A 17,761-nucleotide genomic window follows, 5' to 3' on the forward strand; every position below is an offset into this window, starting at 1 on the left:
TTAGTCCAGCCTTTCCAAGCTCTGTCTTGGTTTCTTAACGGACTTAGTTGCCTTAGAAAGCCATGTAGCACGATTTGATTTTATTCTGATCTTCCTAGAGAGAGCTAGGGATTCCAAAGTATTCAGGAAGAGGTTATTGAACACACAAAGATTCATCACATGCACGTAGGATACGGTGCAGCACCAGTAAAGAATTAGCAGTAAGCATTTTAAATTGCTATATACAACCCCCACTGTTACCCGTAGTGATGAATGTAGATCAGCATTTATTAGCATAGCAGCCAATACAGAACCATTGGTAAAGTATCACTGTTTTGGAAGAGCAACTTTTCAGAACGGTCTTTAAAAAACGCAGTAAAATACATTTTTAGGGTTGGGAGGGTGGCTTAATGGTTAACGTGTTTGCCTTACAAATACAAGGTGCAGGGTTTGAGTCGCACAAGGGATAACTGGCTAAGCTTAAAATGGCTTGCAAGGGCAGTTAGCTTAGTACTAATCTATGAATCCTATTTAGCTGTACACCTCTCTTAAAATGCAATATTAAGATCAGCAACCACACTGAACAGTTCAAATTTAGAAAGTAAAAGTGGATGAAGCTGTTGGAACTAGGAAAATTCAAACACTAAAACACTATGTTCACATAAACACTAAAATACTAACCCATTACTTAATTCTGTGTGCATGTGTGTGTTGGGGGGGGGGTAATAAATGAAACTAGATTAAACACCATGGGAGAACTACAAACAAGACAATTAAAAAGGTTAGATACAGCAGCAGGGAACATCTAACATTCCCCTTACATCACACTGTCGTCATGAATTTCCTGTCCATGCCAACACAAAACCCAATGGAATCTCTTAATATTTATGATGTCACAACAGAAACCAGGAAGTGGAAAGAATGAGAATATTTGGATATAAGCAGTGGCCACGTACCATTCCAAAGCACAACCTCAGGCACTAAGAACTGAAATTTAACGGGAAGCTTAACTAAAAAGCAGGTCACTACCATCTGCCTTATTAGATATTACTGGGTTGACCAGAAACAGTTTTGCACAGATAAGTACAGCATGGATCAACAGATAAAATTCATACAGTAGGCAAAAGGGCTGAAAATAATTAAACCATGTACCCTCTAGTTACAGGAAACAGTTAATTTACAGTTTGAAGACTTCACTTCTGCTCTAGTTGCTAGAATGTCATGGCATACAAAAACTATTATAAACGCAAATAGTACAAAAAAAAAATTATTTTCCATTTTTAACTAGAGAAGGCTAAATTTGCAAAACACTTCTTTAGGCCCATCAATTTCAATTTAATTTTAAAATGCAACAAAAATGTTAATCCCTTACCCAAAGATGCCCCTTTCGAGGCAAAACATCACTGCAATAAACAGTCTACCTTCTTTCAAGTAGCATCTTAACTTAAAAGTGCTCCGAATCGTTGTCAACTCTTGTGCATATGCAATATAAATGCATTCATTAAGAGTATAAAAAAGTAACAGTATCAATAAAAGTAAATACTGTGCTTGCCCAATCAAAGGGTGTTAACTAATGTGTCAACATTAAACATGCTAACAAATTACAATAATAAAAATTCTACTACACAAATTGCCCTACTTAAAGGTGGGGGGGGGGGGGGCACTCACCCATAACATGCAATAAGTACTTCTTGATGGCGATAATCTCGACAATCCCAGCAATAAGCAATACCAAAGCTTGCCAAAGTATGCCCTTCTAGCACTGAAAGCATGCCAACTACCTGACCCAAGCAATCCGCAATGATTAGTTATGGCGGTACTTGCGTATTAATCACAACCAGAGTTCTAACCTGGTGCAGTTCCTGATGTTATTGTGAACCGACTTTACAAAAAGCTAGAAAGGGGTGTGTTAGGTCTAAATCAAATTTGTACCACATTGGTAATGATAATCAATACAAAAAAATGAAAAATTAACAGGGAAGCATAAATAATGCATCGCTTACTATAACAAGCACAGATTCTTCCACAGTGCAATGTAATTATTGCGTTTGTTACTAAAACATTCATTTAAGAAAAAAAGTTTACCAGCAAAGTACAAACAATTCAAAAGTATACAAACAAGATGTGCATTCTAGTCTGTGTTAAGGAGAAACGTGCTACAGAGGCTCGCAGAGCTATAAACAAAACAATAAGATCATACGTGCACGTCAAAAAACTAACCAATTGCACGTCTTACTTCAGCCCCAAGTGAAGTCAGACCAGAAGAATATAGTTAGAAATGCATGCATGAAGAAGCATGACGACTCAGAAACCTGAACAGCTGCCGTTACTGGCAACCTGCTACGGTATGCCTTAAACTTTTCCATTCGGTCACAGCGCTAAAGGACACTACCCAGGAAGAGTAATCGCTCAGTTATTCCTGTTCATGTTTCAGAAGCAAAGTGGTAAGTAATTTGGAGTATACACACCACACTTCACTGTAACAAAGTAGTATCACTATAACTTCACCAGTTAGGGCAACTTTAAAATCTGCTTGTGATAATACACAAGCACCTTTACAGCCTTGTCAATGAAGTAGTTACTTCTTCCAAAAAGAGCACAGCCATATTAAGAAGTAAAGGGCAAAGGGGACAACAGACCTCGCATTCCCACACGAATCTACCACCACCCTGCCTAAGCGTAGTTTGAAGAAACATCTTCTCAAACATGCGGGAAGCAGTCGTACATGTACCCAGGTAAACTACTGCCCACCTCTTTTCAGAAACAGTATAAAGTAGCCAGTTAATGCAGAGCAGGTTTGAAAGGCAGCAGTGTGTTGGGGGACACAAATCTCATCTTTTATACATTGATGCAAGTAACTGCAGATAAGTTTTAAAAGCTGTAAGGAGCAGTAGCACTTTCTAACTAATGCAGGAGCCTATATTCTCCCAGGAAATAACTATGACACAGTGGAAGAGCCCCTCTCAACAGCTTCCAAGAGGCCTAAACATTTACTGGACATGCTTAGAAAGAGAAACAATACTAACTTCCCAAACTTTAATCAATCAATCATACTTAGACCAAGGAAAGGTGTCCATTCCCGTCATGGTATTAAAAACTCAAAAGATCTGGAGAAATTAAAGAAATATGAGGTATTCCCAAAAATCCACCTCTACAACCCCTCATGTAACATAGCTAACTTTGATAAAATTACTTTCACTTCAGACATTCAACTGGTAAGCTGGACAAGACTAAAAACCCTACAACCAAACAGCCTCAATATTTAATACTATGTTCCTCAAAGCACTTTAACTTTTGTTTCTGATAGGGGCATATTTAAATCAATCCTGCTCCCTTCATAAACAGAGAAACCAAACTGTACATTAAAGAAAACTTGGCTCCTCCTGAAAAAGTACAAAACAGTAAAAAAAAAAAATCTTCAAAAATATATACTATAAAATCCAGACAAAAACAAATCTGAAAAAAATCTGTACCACTGTACAACACTCAAAGCTCTCAAACCCCAAAAAGCTTTTAGCTAGACAGTTCAACAATTACTTCAATTGGTAAATCAGACTCTCCACCAAAAGAAGAAACCAACCCCTCCCAATAACATTTCACTACAACATGCAACAAACTCTCATCAAAAAGCTTCCACTACAACTAAAGCACACTATCATGGCCCCAGAAAAATTCCAGCCGAATACCTAAACATTGTGACAGACATGTTAGCCTAGCCTATATCCATCTTAATCAATATGTGAATAACAAAAATACATGTTCTGAGGAAAATAGCTCACATATAGCCACTTCAAAAGATGGCAACTTAACCAAATTCAAGAACTACTGACACACCACCATCCTCTTTCCCACTACCCAAAATTCATGAAAAGTACATTCACCATCAACTCCTCAAAATTATGCTTTATCATAAACTACTCTCCCCAACCAGCATGGCTTTCGACTACCCCATGCCACCATCTCCGCTCCCCTTAACTTCTCTACAAAAATTAATACATACAGAAATGCAGATAAGCTGGTAGGTCTACTATGTCTACAAATCTCACTACGACACTGTGTCATGCTGTGAAGTACTCCAGACTAAATGAGTCTGACTAGCCTCACCCCCTCCATCATGGTTCAGAAGCTAACAGGCAAGCCATCAAAAGGCAAAATGAAATTTCCTCCTTTCCATATCAGCTGGCTGTCCCACAAGGCTCCATTACAGGCCCTCTTTTATGCAACATATTTCTAAACTATCAACACAAAGCTGCCAACCATGCTTCAGTACGCAGATGATTACACTTTAATCTGCTCTACACAGACCCTTAAGAAACTTTCAGCAAACCAAAGAATCCATATTCTCAAATAAGACACGGCTCGACAGCTCATAACTTCTACTAACCCCCCCCCCCAAAACTCAAACCGATTCGGTTCACACCCAAGCCGTACTGTGACAAGAAAGCCCACTTCTTTATTACATCTTATAACATATTCAAGTGTCACTTTCCAAACTCCTAAGTCACTATAGATGGAAACTTGACATCCACATAAAAAACACATTCTATAGAATACAGTCTTACTTAACTGACAAAGCAAGACAATAGTTCAACACACCTGCTACCAACCCCTTTCCTATGGTGCTCCTATCCTAAATTTCCAATCTTCTGAAAGTCAACTCATTGAGGAGTGTAATCATAAAGTAGCAAAAATGTTTTTAACTAATCTGTCCCCACATGGCTCGTCACTACAAAGAAATTAAACAAACCCACTGGACTAAAGCTCCATAACTACCTGGCCTTCTCACCAGTTCAGCATATGGGGTGTTGCACTCCTGTCTTGACCTTTGCATGAGACGTTGAAATGAAGCACCATCTACCTGTGCTGCTGGTAACCTCAGGTGGATGTAAATAGTCCCACAGCACCTATTGGACAGAAAAAAATGCCCTGGTCAAATTTACCTTGTACCATAAATACCACCCTGGGGTCTCCTCTGAAGTGTGCCTTCTGGCCTAGTGGGACTAGCCCAGCAAACAATTGATTGATAAACAAATATTAGTTCACACACTCATCCACACCCCTGAAAATGCCCCAGTCCTGCCCACTCTCTCCAGCAACATACTTCCAACAAAATCCTCCACCAAGGAGATAAAACATTTAAATAATATAAGCAGATGACTCCCTTTTCTCGTCACATTTCAAAAGCCTGGAACCCCCTTCCCACTCTCAATAAGACACCAAAATAAACTTATAAATTTCAAAAATCAGCCACCACGTGCTGCATAACTGGTCCCGGTCATGAGCCACCCCAGGTTACAAATCCCAACTATTACACCAAACCCTCTTCTCCTATACTATTCTCTCTCAATAATCAGTCACCTTTACTAATCCCTACAATCTTCCTTCCTCATGACTCAAAACATGGATTACCAGCATCACTATAATTAAAATTATAATTCAATTTAGTCAATATTTTAAGTACTTTCTTGGTAAAAGTCTCTAGATTTTTTGGTAACATTTATGTTTAAGCACATCACAAAATGCGTAGTAGTAAACTCTGCTCATGCTCTTCTTGCAAGCATACGACACAGCACTTTTCAAATGAATAATCACCATGATAGCAGTGACAACAGGGATGTAAACAATATCCTGGCGATTCTTCTTGCATACTAAAACAATGACATTTTAATAACACCACACTATATATACCTATTAATGAATCCACGATGCACTGTACAATGTTTGATGCTGTGCATTGACCAAAGTAATTCAAACATCTTGATAAACGGCAAACATTACAAAACCAAGATATGATTACCAAACAATATATTAAAAACAAAACACTACGCAAAACAGACTGAAAAAATGTAAATACATTCAAGGAAATACGAACATAAGAAAAAAAATCCATACAATTTTATCTACAAATACATTTTAAACTTCTGACAGGTGTCAAGATTCATAGCTTAGTACTGGTCTAACTACCCTCATGGGCCACTTTAAAGGAGTACAACAGGTTTCTCTAATGTATTCCTCAACTTCATGGCCCTTTTCCTCCCTATTTACATTATCCGCTGTAAAGCAACAACAATAAAGCATTTACATTTTTTTATAATTCCCCTTACTTCTGTAACAGAAGCCTACCTTCTCATACTGTGATGGTTTCACTTACAAAATGATTCTCACGTTTGAATAAAGCTTGCTGGGGTCACCCAATTACTGACATCAAGGCCAGGCAGTTTTTTTTTATAAATCAGTTCCCTCCCCCAAAGTCACCACAGCCGTCATCTGATTCTAACTAAAATAATAAGACCCACCCATTCTGTGATGTCATAGCTCCCTTGTCCTCCCCCAAGCCTGAGTGCTGTTCATTTTATTCAACAGTAGTGTAGTAACACCGATGTTTGGAAACACAGAAATTTGGTATGCATACGTGTACATTCTGCACGGCAAATTATGCTTACGTGGTGTATCGTTTGCATACTTCTCTGTTGTATTTGCACCAGATACTGCTAGTGTGCAGTGCGGGAATATAAAGATTAAAACATTACCCTGGTATCAGAGGTGGCAGTGCAACATATTCATAGTGGCTTAACATGAGGGTAGCTCTAAGCAAGCACCATGCGAAACCTGAACAAGCACCTAGAATTATTCAGTGCAGCTTCCACGCCTTAAGTCTGAAAATGAATTCACATACTCACATGAACAGGAGTAGCTGCATATTGATGGCTTAACGTGTATGGGCATGTCGGGTGGTTACTACACTGCAAAACTGGTATGTAATGGTGGAGATATTTGGAAGGCATGAGCAAACACACCAGCCATAGCACCAATTGAACTGGAGGCTGGCAAAGATTTAGTAAAGGATTTTGTCCATGCACAAATATTTCAACAGTGATTCTTTGCAGTGGCATCCATTATCTGATTCAAGGTAAGTTAGCCTTGATGTCCTTTATTTGCTCCTTGATGCAAGACCTTACTGGATGTGATTGCAGTCAAGTAAGACCATGGCTATAGTGCAGCAAAAAATGCCCCCTCTAACAAAGGAAATGCTAGAGCAAAGATTAAATTACATGAGTCAAGCACCATTCTGAGATCTGCCAAACAATGGAATTACCAGGTCAAATTACCCTCAGGACTTTGACAGCTAGGGAAGCTAAGTGTTATGGGGGAGGGGAGAAGTAAATGGACTGGAATTCATTGTCTCACAAATTAGTGCCATTTAAACTAAATTAGAAAAAAAGGCAGCAGTAAACAGCACTTTGAGTGTGTTCTGTGGCATTTGCACAGTTTCTGTTTTAAGTAGTCATCCAGCAGCAGGGAATGTTACTTACACTGTTCTATTTTACTCAGAATTTTGTACGCATGCAAAATCTATGAAATGACAGGAACTTTAGGCAAATGGAGGCCTGCATGATGTAACATTTGAGTCAAACAAGGATTTATCCAAATCATGTCAATATGCCAGCCTCCAGGTGGTCAGAGTCCGGAATTGCATATAAAAATATTTAAAATACTGTAAATAATCCCACAGTGCTGTTAAAGTGTAGGAAACATCATGCCATGATATTTTAAACATGTTTTTTTTTTTGAGTCTGGCTAGGCTTAAAGGAGTACCGCACCCACAATCACCCCATGCGAGAATCAAACCCTGCACCTTGTGCTTTTAAGGTAAGCACCTTAACCATTACACCAATCTCCCAACCCCTAGCAATGCAATTGTTTGTGTATTTCGGCTTTTCCCGGTTAGGGGTTGCCACAGCAGAACTCTGGTCGGCTAATGATTGGCAGTACCAGTTTGCCAGGCCTGACGCACAACCTTCAACGAAGGTACGCCCTTTCACACGTCTCCACGCAGAAAAAGCTCTAGCTGAGAATCAAACCGGACAGTGTCTTAATGTGAGGCGACAATGCTTTTCTTTAATTAAGCATTATGACCAGAAGCATTGCCCTCGCTTTGTTTACATAAAAAGGCCTTAAAGTGGGGCTCTGAATTTACTGACAAGTGAAGGGAAGGGTTTCCAAAGCTTAGGAACTGGAAAAGAAAGTTACTGATACAGTACAGTAATGCTCATGTTCCCATCCTGCATAACATCACCAGCTACTACTCACCCCTTAGTCTACAACTCTTCCCTCCTATGTGCACATACACATTAAATATCTTCTGTACACACCTACTAACTGTAGTCTTCCTTAACACTTTTCCTTTTGCTAGTAAACATAGCAACTAAAAATTGTAAACTGGTATTGTTACATATGCTCTTCTGTGTTTTTCCTGTTGCATTAACATCTTCTTCTGCTTACAAGTACTATTCTGACACTTAAACTGTTATGTTATTTTACTTTTACTTGTATATTTGATATTGTATCTATGGAGCTTTTCTCCCCAGGACTCCATTGAAAATGGGCTCATTCGGCCCAATGGACCATCCTGGCAAACAAACTTCAAATAAAATAAAAATACAGTTTCTTCAGTGCATTTGGAGGGCTGAACACGGGTTGACAACACCAGAGGCTGTAAGAACAGATGTTATGAGTATGTCTGGTGGGTGGGACACCTGTGCTTTAGATTATCCCTCATTTCTTGACATAATGTACTCACATTTCACTCCTTACACCACAACATTTCTCCATTCATCCCCCAACCCCTTCTCTATTTAATTACTTGCATTAAGCAAGCATGTTCTTCTGGTTTTTCTCTAAACTTTCCTTTATTTGTTGCTTCTTGTTGCCTACTCAAGTCATTTTATAGAACATTTCAAAATTTTTGCCTCAACTGTGCAGCCTTTTCTCCCCGGCATCCACTGAAAACAGGCTTTTGGTCAGATGGACTACACTGGTCAGCAATGTAACAAATGAATGAACTAAGTAATTTAAATAGTAGTGATCCCAATAACAGGTCCTTTGCTTTGTTTGGTAGTAATGGTGTGCTTTAGAACACATCAAACACCAGTGAGGGAGGCAACACTAAGGGTACAGGAGTAGGGAAAGAAAAATACAGCTATGATTCAGTAACAAACTTCCCAGTACTTCACTGTACTATATTTAAAAAAATTGGAACTGAACCCTACAGATGATTTTACTAGCCGAGCAATAACTCAAAAGAAAAAAAAACATGCATCTGATTTTTACATTTCCAAATGCAATGAATTGATCGAAATATCACTGCCTAATGATTAGTGGCATTAGAAACACCAAATGTTAATCCAAGGAAAAGAAAAATATTACTAAAAGTTAGACGCTGTGGCGATACTGTACTTGCCAAGGCCTCACCTTGTGTTTCACGCAGAAGTGGGCGTATCTAATCACTCTGCACACGTTTTTTCTTTTGTGGGACTTACACAGCCAGACTAATATCCAGGACACAACTTCCAAATTCAATAAAAATTATCTTTCTCTATACTCCTCTCTCATCAGACCAATAGCAAGTGCCCACTTTGGTATGTACTTAGCTGTGACCCGACCCAGGAGACCATGGTGATTTATTTCTGATCCCTTATTAAACAAAAGGTGTGGCCTCCTTTCACATACAACTGTCTATCCGTCTAGCATGTCGAGGGATCAGTTGCTAGTGTCCTCTCCTGCTCAGCTGGTGAACCTGGGAATATTGAGGCAATGTTACAATTGCCTCATGTACACAGACAACCCTCTCCTCCTCCCACAAAACACAAATACATGCGAGAGATGCAACTATACGGCCAAACTGGAGGCTGAGCTCTCTCAACATAGGACTGGCAAGACCAGTCAGGAGGAGAAGGTTACCACACACACTATAGACCCAGTCTCACATAGTACCATTACAACCTCAAATCATACACATAAACACACAAAGACATACTCGGAGGCTCTGATCAAAAATCTACCAAAACAGCGGAGGCCACCAAAGCAGACACCCAAACAACCACCACCTCAGAACACAACACCTGCAACACATAGACCTCACAGTCAGAGTGTCAAACAGTCACAGCCCTTAAGGCCAAACACAATGCCAGACACACTAGTCATTGGTGACTCCATAGTCAGACACACTGACGTCCCGCTCACCAGACTGAGTAAGGAGAAGGTCACAGTAAGCCGTCTGTCAGGCGCTAGAATCCGCCACATAACGCAAGCACTCAGGTCTCTCAACAGCAGGTACAAATATGACTCAGTCATTGTCCACGCTGGTGTAAACGACCTGAGACGTACCTCCTTGGACTACATGAAGAGAGACATTGAGGAGCTCTCTGATTATGTAGCCCAGGCAGGTATGACCCTGACCTTGAGCAGTATCCTACCTTCACCAAGAATGATGCCACAATACAGAGATAAGATGATCAGCTTTAACAATTGGCTTAAACACTGGTGTCATTCAAAGGGGATCCAGTATCTGTCTGCCTGGGATGACATGCTGGACAAGCCACGCTGCTTCGCAAGGGACGGCTTGCACCTGTCACCCCTGGGATTCGGATATTGGCAAAGGCTCTTGCCACCCCCATAGTGCCTTTTAGGCAAGGCTCAAATTCTAAACCTACCACCCTAGAACACAAAAAGGAAAAAACTAAGGGTAATGCTGCTCAATGCCAGAAGTCTAAATCTCAAAATGCACGCACTCGAGGCCCTTCTCAGTATGGAGAACATCGATGTCTGTGCTGTGACAGAAACCTGGTTCAAGGCTCCTGAGAGCACCCCAGCGATATCAGGTTTTACCTCATATCATGCGTTCCGGCCCCAAAATCCGGACAATACCAAGAAAGGAGGGGGGGTATCCATATTCATCAAGGACACCCACAGCTCAAGACTGGTGGCAACGCATGATGCATCGGAGACCATCCAGGTGCAATTAACCATAGGCAAGACTGCTCTGCAAATTGTAGCATGTTACAGGCCACCCTCACAAACTCAGGAACCTCACATGGCCTTCCTGAAAACACTAGAGGGGATAAATGTATCACCAAACACCATCATACTAGGTGACTTCAATTACCCTAATATAGACTGGGAACACTACTCAAGCCCAAACACCCTAGCCCAAAAGTTACTGGAATTCATAAACTCAAATGCCATGGAACAACTAGTCACCATCCCCACAAGAGGAGATAACATACTTGATCTCATCATCACGAACATGAGAGCACAATGTTCAACACCGGAAGTATACCCCTCACTGGTGAGATCAGATCACAAACTAATCTCGCTGGAGGTCTTCATCCCACCCCCACCTGAAATAAAAAAGACCACAGTAAAGAACTTCTCAAAAGCCGACTTCACACTTCTAAAGACTAGTGTGGTCTCCTTTAAGGCCCCGAGCCGGCGGAAAACAGTACTCAAGCCGCTGAATCACTTACAAATGCCTTCTACCAGCACCTGCAGGACTGCATGGATAAGGCAATCCCAAGCAAAACAAAGACTCTTTGTACCAAAGGCAAGTGTCCAGTCTGGTGGACCCCAGCCATAAATAAACTCTACAACAAAAGGAGGAAGCTACTACAAGATAGAGCAAAATCCTTAAAAGGTAAGACACCCTTGATCACTATAAGTAAAAAACTAAGAGCTCTCATAAAATCATCCAAAGCAAATTTCGAGAGAAAAATAGCTAAAGACTCAAAAGACAATCATAAGGCCTTCTTTAGCTATGTTAGAAACCTAGGAGGAAACTCCCAGATATGCTCAGAACTAGTTCAAAATGATGTGAAGATTACTGATCCTACAGACATTGCCAACATACTGGCTGACAGGTTCAGTGCAAACTTCTCCCCTCCCCAAAGGGAGAGCTATCTATACCAAACGAGTTCAGCCGCCCAAACATCCCCAGCGCAAGTGAGAACTGCTCTCTCCAAAGCAAAAACACAGCATCCATGGGACCTGATGGTGTCCCCGGCTGTGTGCTCCACGAACTCAATGAGGAATTAAACCCACAGCTAGGACAGCTGTTTAATCAAAGTCTTACCTCTGGATACGCACTCCAGGAGTGGCGCACTGCAACTGTGGTCCCACTTCACAAAGGCGGTGCCTCCACCGACCCTGGAAATTACCGGCCCATTAGCTTGACAAGCCTTATCTGCAAAGCCATGGAGAGGATCATAATGGACCTCATAAATAAAGACATAGGGAATTTGCAGACTTTGGATCCAACCCAGTTTGGCTTTGTCAAAGGCAGATCATGTCTTTTAAACTTGGTTGACTTTTTCGAAACAGTCACCAAAGCCATTGATGAGGGAAAGGCAGTCCATACAGCCTACCTCGATCTGGCTAAGGCCTTCGATACAATACCCCACTCGGGTATCATTGAAAAACTCATCAGCTTAAATGTTAACCCATACATCACAAAGATGGGTTGCAAACTGGCCGAGTGACAGAACCCACAGGGTCAGAGTTGCTGGCGCCATGTCAGACTCAAAGCCTGTCACAAGTGGTGTCCCACAGGGCTCAGTCCTGGGCCCACTCGTTTGGCATCTACTTTTCCGAAGTAAAAGCAAACACAGGAGGGTTATGGCTGACAAAGTTTGCAGATGACTGCAAACTGGGCGCCATAGTAGAAAACACATCTGACACAGATATCCTTCAGAAGGGTCTCACAGAAACGGATAACTGGTGCCAGAGCCACGGCCTAAAGTTAAATGCCAAAAAATGCATAGTCATACCCTTCGGGAAAAACAAGGTTACCCCTAGCTACCAAATAGGTGGCAATCCACTGAGCACAGAAGAATTTATCAGGGACCTGGGGACCCAGGTTGATAGTAGTCTGTCATTCGACACCCATGTAGCTAAAGTAGTTAGGAAGACCTTCTACATTGCCCACCTTATCATGAAGGGATTCTCATCTAGATCAAGGGAGGTCATAGTCTCCCTTTACTCATCACTCATCAGACCAATGATTGAGTACAATGCCCCATTCGGAATGTATCTGACCCGACACTTGCAGCAGCTGGAGAGGCCACAAAAGTTCCTCACCAAAAGGATAAAGGGTCTCAAAAATATGCCCTATGCTGCCCGACTGAAAGAACTCCAGCTCTATTCAGTCGCTTACCGCTTGCTCAGAGGTGACCTTTGCCTAACATACAAGGCCATGTCAAACCCAGATTTGATGAATATGCTTCACCTCAAAAATCTAGATCCATCAGAGCCACAAGGGCGGGAGACTTAAACCTCGACACGGCTATTAATAGGACGTGCTGGAGGGATAGATTCATCACCCAAAGACTCCCTATGCTGTGGAACAAAATCCCGGTACATGTGAGGCAGAGCACCTCGCTGGCCTTGTTCAAGAGAAATCTTGACCAATGGATGGGAGATCGCAGATATACCCCAGGGATTACCTCAGTGTCACTGCTCGACAGAGGCACAGCAAAATAATGGGTATAGTTCCCCATACTAAAGGGGTGGCGTAAGCCACAAAACGATGGGCTAGGCTTGTAAATGCCCTTGGGCAGATAGCCTAGTATGAACCTATGAACGATGTTCTTAAAGTGCTCTCTCAGTACATTTCTTGCCAACTATACATAACAGATCTTTACTTTGCTTACACAGCCTATAAAGAGCTGGTTGTTTACAGCCTTCTACACATGCACAAAGCCAATGCCACCTTAAAAATCCGCTTACAATAGCTAAACTTTTACAGAAACAAATGTTTCATTGTTAAGCTTGTGTGTATGAAACTGAAAATCACCTAGAAAAGAAAAAAGGCCTTTTAGTGGGGATACATCACACCACCCAGAAGAAAAGAAACGCACCTCAATGCGTTTTCCATTTGGTACCAAACATGTTTAAAAGCCACAAGCATGCCTCTCAACTGGCCAGATTTTCTATCTATCCCTCATGAAATTTTTTTCTGGCAAATTACTGAAGATAGAAGCCACTACATGACAGATATTGGAGTAGACTTCATACCCTTCAGAAAATGCTTGCCAATTCAAGACCTATTATTTTTAGCAACTTCCATGCCCACTACTAGACGTTATGCACCAGTTGTCAGGCTACACCCGAACTATCCATGTTGCTCAAGTCTGTCAAATAATTGCTGAGCAATAAAACGCCTCTCTCTAAATCTTGGACAAGAAAAAAGCCACAAGAGCTGAATAACGTGGGGTACTACACCAAAATTAAACCATGGCAATGCAGTTACGGGCAACAGTAACCTTATGGTGGAAATTAGGCGACACTGAAGTGCATTAACCCACCACCAAGTTCGCGCACTTAAGCAAACCCTCACTGTTTAGCCACCAGTACCCACCCAAACTACCAGCCATACCCTGCGCTACTTACGTAAGCTTGCTCTTCTCCACTGACTGAAGCAGTGGATATCCATTCCGATACTCGAGCTACTTTTTATTTAGTACCCGTGTCACAACTTAGTACTGAAATTAGCCTAGCCCACACGGCCAACCATTCTTAACGATTTTGAGAATAGCCCATTTCAGTATAGCATCTCCTTTTACAGCAACTCTAATTATCCTACACTGCATTAAATTTTCTAACACAAGTACTACAGCTTGCACGATCTTCTCCATACCATATCACACTTCGCGAAATAAAGAAATTACTTGATCAGTGTAACGTACCTTGTGTTTTGGTGGCATCTTTCAAACGGTGGGCGGTGCGGTGAAAATTGTCAAGGCGGGGCTTGCTACTGCGCATGTGGTGGGTTAATACATTTAAAAATCCGGAAATTGCTCACGTCTCGCAAGCAATGGCAACCCCGGATGACGCAAGATGCTCTACATCACAGCCGCTAAACCCCGCCATAATTCGCATTCCTCCTACCAATAACTGCATATTTCGTTTACAATTTTAACCATCACATGCATGCCGCGTCCGAGAATGTGCCAGGGGAAGGCGTTGTGGGTGGTACTTCGATGAATAACTTTTCCAAAGATAAGCTATTAACAGAAAAGATTAAATGGCAAGTGCAACAGGCAGAGAATGCAGCAAAATGCACTGCATTGCACGTTAACTAAATCACAGCCGTCAACTTTCCCTTGTCAATCAACCAATGAGGGCACACCTAGACCAAAGTAAACTCCCAAACTAAACCGTCTACGCTAATTCTTTGCAATAAATTGGCGCTAAATATAATTTTGGTTGATCAGCTCCTGTACTGAAAGCAAAGCATCGATGCAAAATATTTTGGGCAGTAATTCTCAAGCCTCGACTTCCTTGCTCAGGAATTGAGGAAAAAAAGGGAGGCGAGATAGACAATCTTAGCTTTAAAAAATAGGAAATAGAATTCTGGACATGAGAAATGCTTATTTTAACTGCATAACTTCTACTTTAGCCCCGTCTGAAATTATATACGCCTGGTCGACAGTACAATACTGTTAACGTATGTAGCTAGTCTCACTTAGTTCACAGACGGCAATCTGCTGGCGGCATGCGTGATTACACACGCCTTATGACCCAGTCGTGCAAATTTCGAGGGACAAGAACCCATAAATAAGAAAGGCAAACAGTCGCCGGCTCTTGTATTAAACCTCAAAGCAATATGCAAGCACATATTTTGCTTCCTCGTTTCACTAATAGTGACTTAAAGGATTTTAATAGCATTTTACTTGGTCAAGATAACCATGCAGCGGCCATTTTCTTTCCAAAGGCGATTTCCGTTACCATAACTGTTTCGAACTTCCCGTAAGAAACGTGGGAACTCCAAGCCAACAATGCTCTGACTTTGCCACAATCTATCCACCATTTAATATAACCATTCCAACTATTTCATTAACCCTTTAATATCAAACATAGTTGTACAATATCCGCACGATCACCTCTAAAGTCTTCCAAAGCATCAGACAGCAAACTGCCTCACTACAAAATATTTTAAGTTACACCCATAAACATGCAAAATGTGAACACTGATTTCCAGCAATACAATCGTTAATTTCGAACAGGTTACCTTCTTTAGTCTTTCCATTAAGGCGCTCTTATTCCCATTACAATCCAGGTTTCTTTTCTTTAACTCTGCTTTCAAATCAATCACCCGTAAGTCGCTCAATTTCCGGGTCTCTCCTACTTCAACATCTGATGAACCGTCTGCCATTATCAAACAGCGGTGTAACAAAGTTTAAAAACAGATATTTGCACCAACAAGATACTTTCGGTTGACCAGAAAACAAAATGGCGATAACCCACGCACACAAACGAAGAGAGAGACCTGGCAGGCGTAACGCGATGACGTAATCACCCTTGCCCACGACAATGTATATGCGAACTCGAACAAGCCAATGTGTGCATGCGTCCAATGGGTGTTGAGTGTTTCTCAATTTACTATCGATTACTGTGATGTTACTTAATATCTACGAAGTAAAAGCACAATTTAGTATTAAATATGAAAGCGAAGCTTGGTTTTATAATGGCCGGTGTTGTAATAAGTTACTACTACCAGTTACTTTTCAGTGAAAGTAATGTATTACTATTATTTATCACTTTTCTAAAAAAGTAATATATTACTATTACTGGTTACTAACTAAAGTAACATGTTACTTTTGCATAAGTATAGTTTATCAGTTATAATATTGGGATTTACTCACACAAGTTAGCACGTGCATGTAAGTGTATTATTAAAGTTGTATACACAATGTTACAATGATGATGAATAGTATTTAACGGTTGAAAAACTCCAGCAGACTAGTCATTATAGCTAGGCAGCACAGTGGTGGAGCAGTTTGTGTTATCACTTCACAGTAACAGGTTCTCTTAGTTTGATTTTCGGCTGGAGTGCCTTCTGTGTGGGGTCTGCATATCTTCCCTGTGTTTGCATGGGCTTCCACTGGCTGCTCCTGTTTTCTCCAACATTCCCAACATATGCTGCAGGTGGACTGAACATTCTAAATTGGCCCTAGGTGTATGTGTGCCATCTGAGGAAGGTTGGGTACCAGGCTGGCCACTGAATACTGTAAAACTCTACTGCCACTTGTTCTGTGGACTGATAATCTGCTGTGCTGACCCCTAACAGGAGAAGCCGAAAGGAAAAATGACTAGTTTTTATAACTTGAGAGTCACAAATATTAATTAAATAATCCATACACAGCCAGCAGCACAAGACCTATGACAACCTATCACATTTTTGTCTATTTTTAGCAACTAAAAATCGAAACCTGAAAAGAATTTTAAACAGAACATAACAAAAATTGGTACTTGCGTATTATCGTAACCACATTCATTGCATGATAAGCAGCTAATTTCCAAACCCTTCTTCTGCCGACATATGTTAGAAAAGTTGCTTGGCAAACGTGTGTTACTGAAGTGGCTGCTACTACAGCAACTTTTATTTCAACACATTTAGCTGTATGGGGAAATGAAAGACCACATATTTTACCGCTTTCAACCCACTCGATAATACGTAATTACCGGTAGCTCTGGGCAGTCGTCCAGTTTGTAAGACAATTTGTAACTGCAATGTGTTAATATCGGTCCCTATTTTCAGCAAGTTTGACCCACAATTATTTTACAATTTCCACCGATTTCATCTAGTAACAAATTGAGAGGTATGCGAAGAATAGCAAAAACCAGCTACAGTGCTGTTACATCAGTGACTGCAGTTGTTATGGTGCCTTGCTTGCTGAGGGTGGTATTTGCCTTGTGTTTCTTTCACTTTACTTCTTTACCTAGGTACAGCACAGCAGTAATTAATCCATACAACACGCAAAGTAGATTCAGCTTGCAAATGTATATTTCTTTTGACAATATTTAAAGGAAGATGGATCTCAACACTTACAACCACACACACTGCATATCAACACAACATGGGATGAGTTGTCTGTACCGAAATTCTGACAGATGGAGCTGCTGGTCTTAGTCATACGCAAAGTCACATCTTTTATTATTGAAATAA

General features: G+C 41.0%; 1 protein-coding gene across 2 annotated transcripts in view; it reads right to left on the reverse strand.

Moving 5' to 3' along the window:
* Nucleotides 1–16,107, reverse strand: part of LOC122817656 (scaffold attachment factor B2-like) — a 1,188,489-nt gene extending 1,172,382 nt beyond the window's left edge. The window contains exon 1 of one of the 2 annotated variants that reach the window (XM_044090719.1): nt 15,824–16,107. In XM_044090719.1, coding sequence (XP_043946654.1) covers nt 15,824–15,967 — 144 coding nt within the window. In that variant the 5' untranslated portion in view covers nt 15,968–16,107. Of the gene's footprint in view, nt 1–14,498; nt 14,618–15,823 lie in introns of those variants that run through there. The other variant, XM_044090720.1, reaches the window with a different exon arrangement.
* Between the last annotated feature and the right edge of the window lie 1,654 nt (nt 16,108–17,761).

This window comes from Protopterus annectens, chromosome 13.part0 (assembly GCF_019279795.1).
Source record: "Protopterus annectens isolate FY-2018-M chromosome 13.part0, PAN1.0, whole genome shotgun sequence".
NCBI classification, from domain to species: domain Eukaryota; kingdom Metazoa; phylum Chordata; order Ceratodontiformes; family Protopteridae; genus Protopterus; species Protopterus annectens.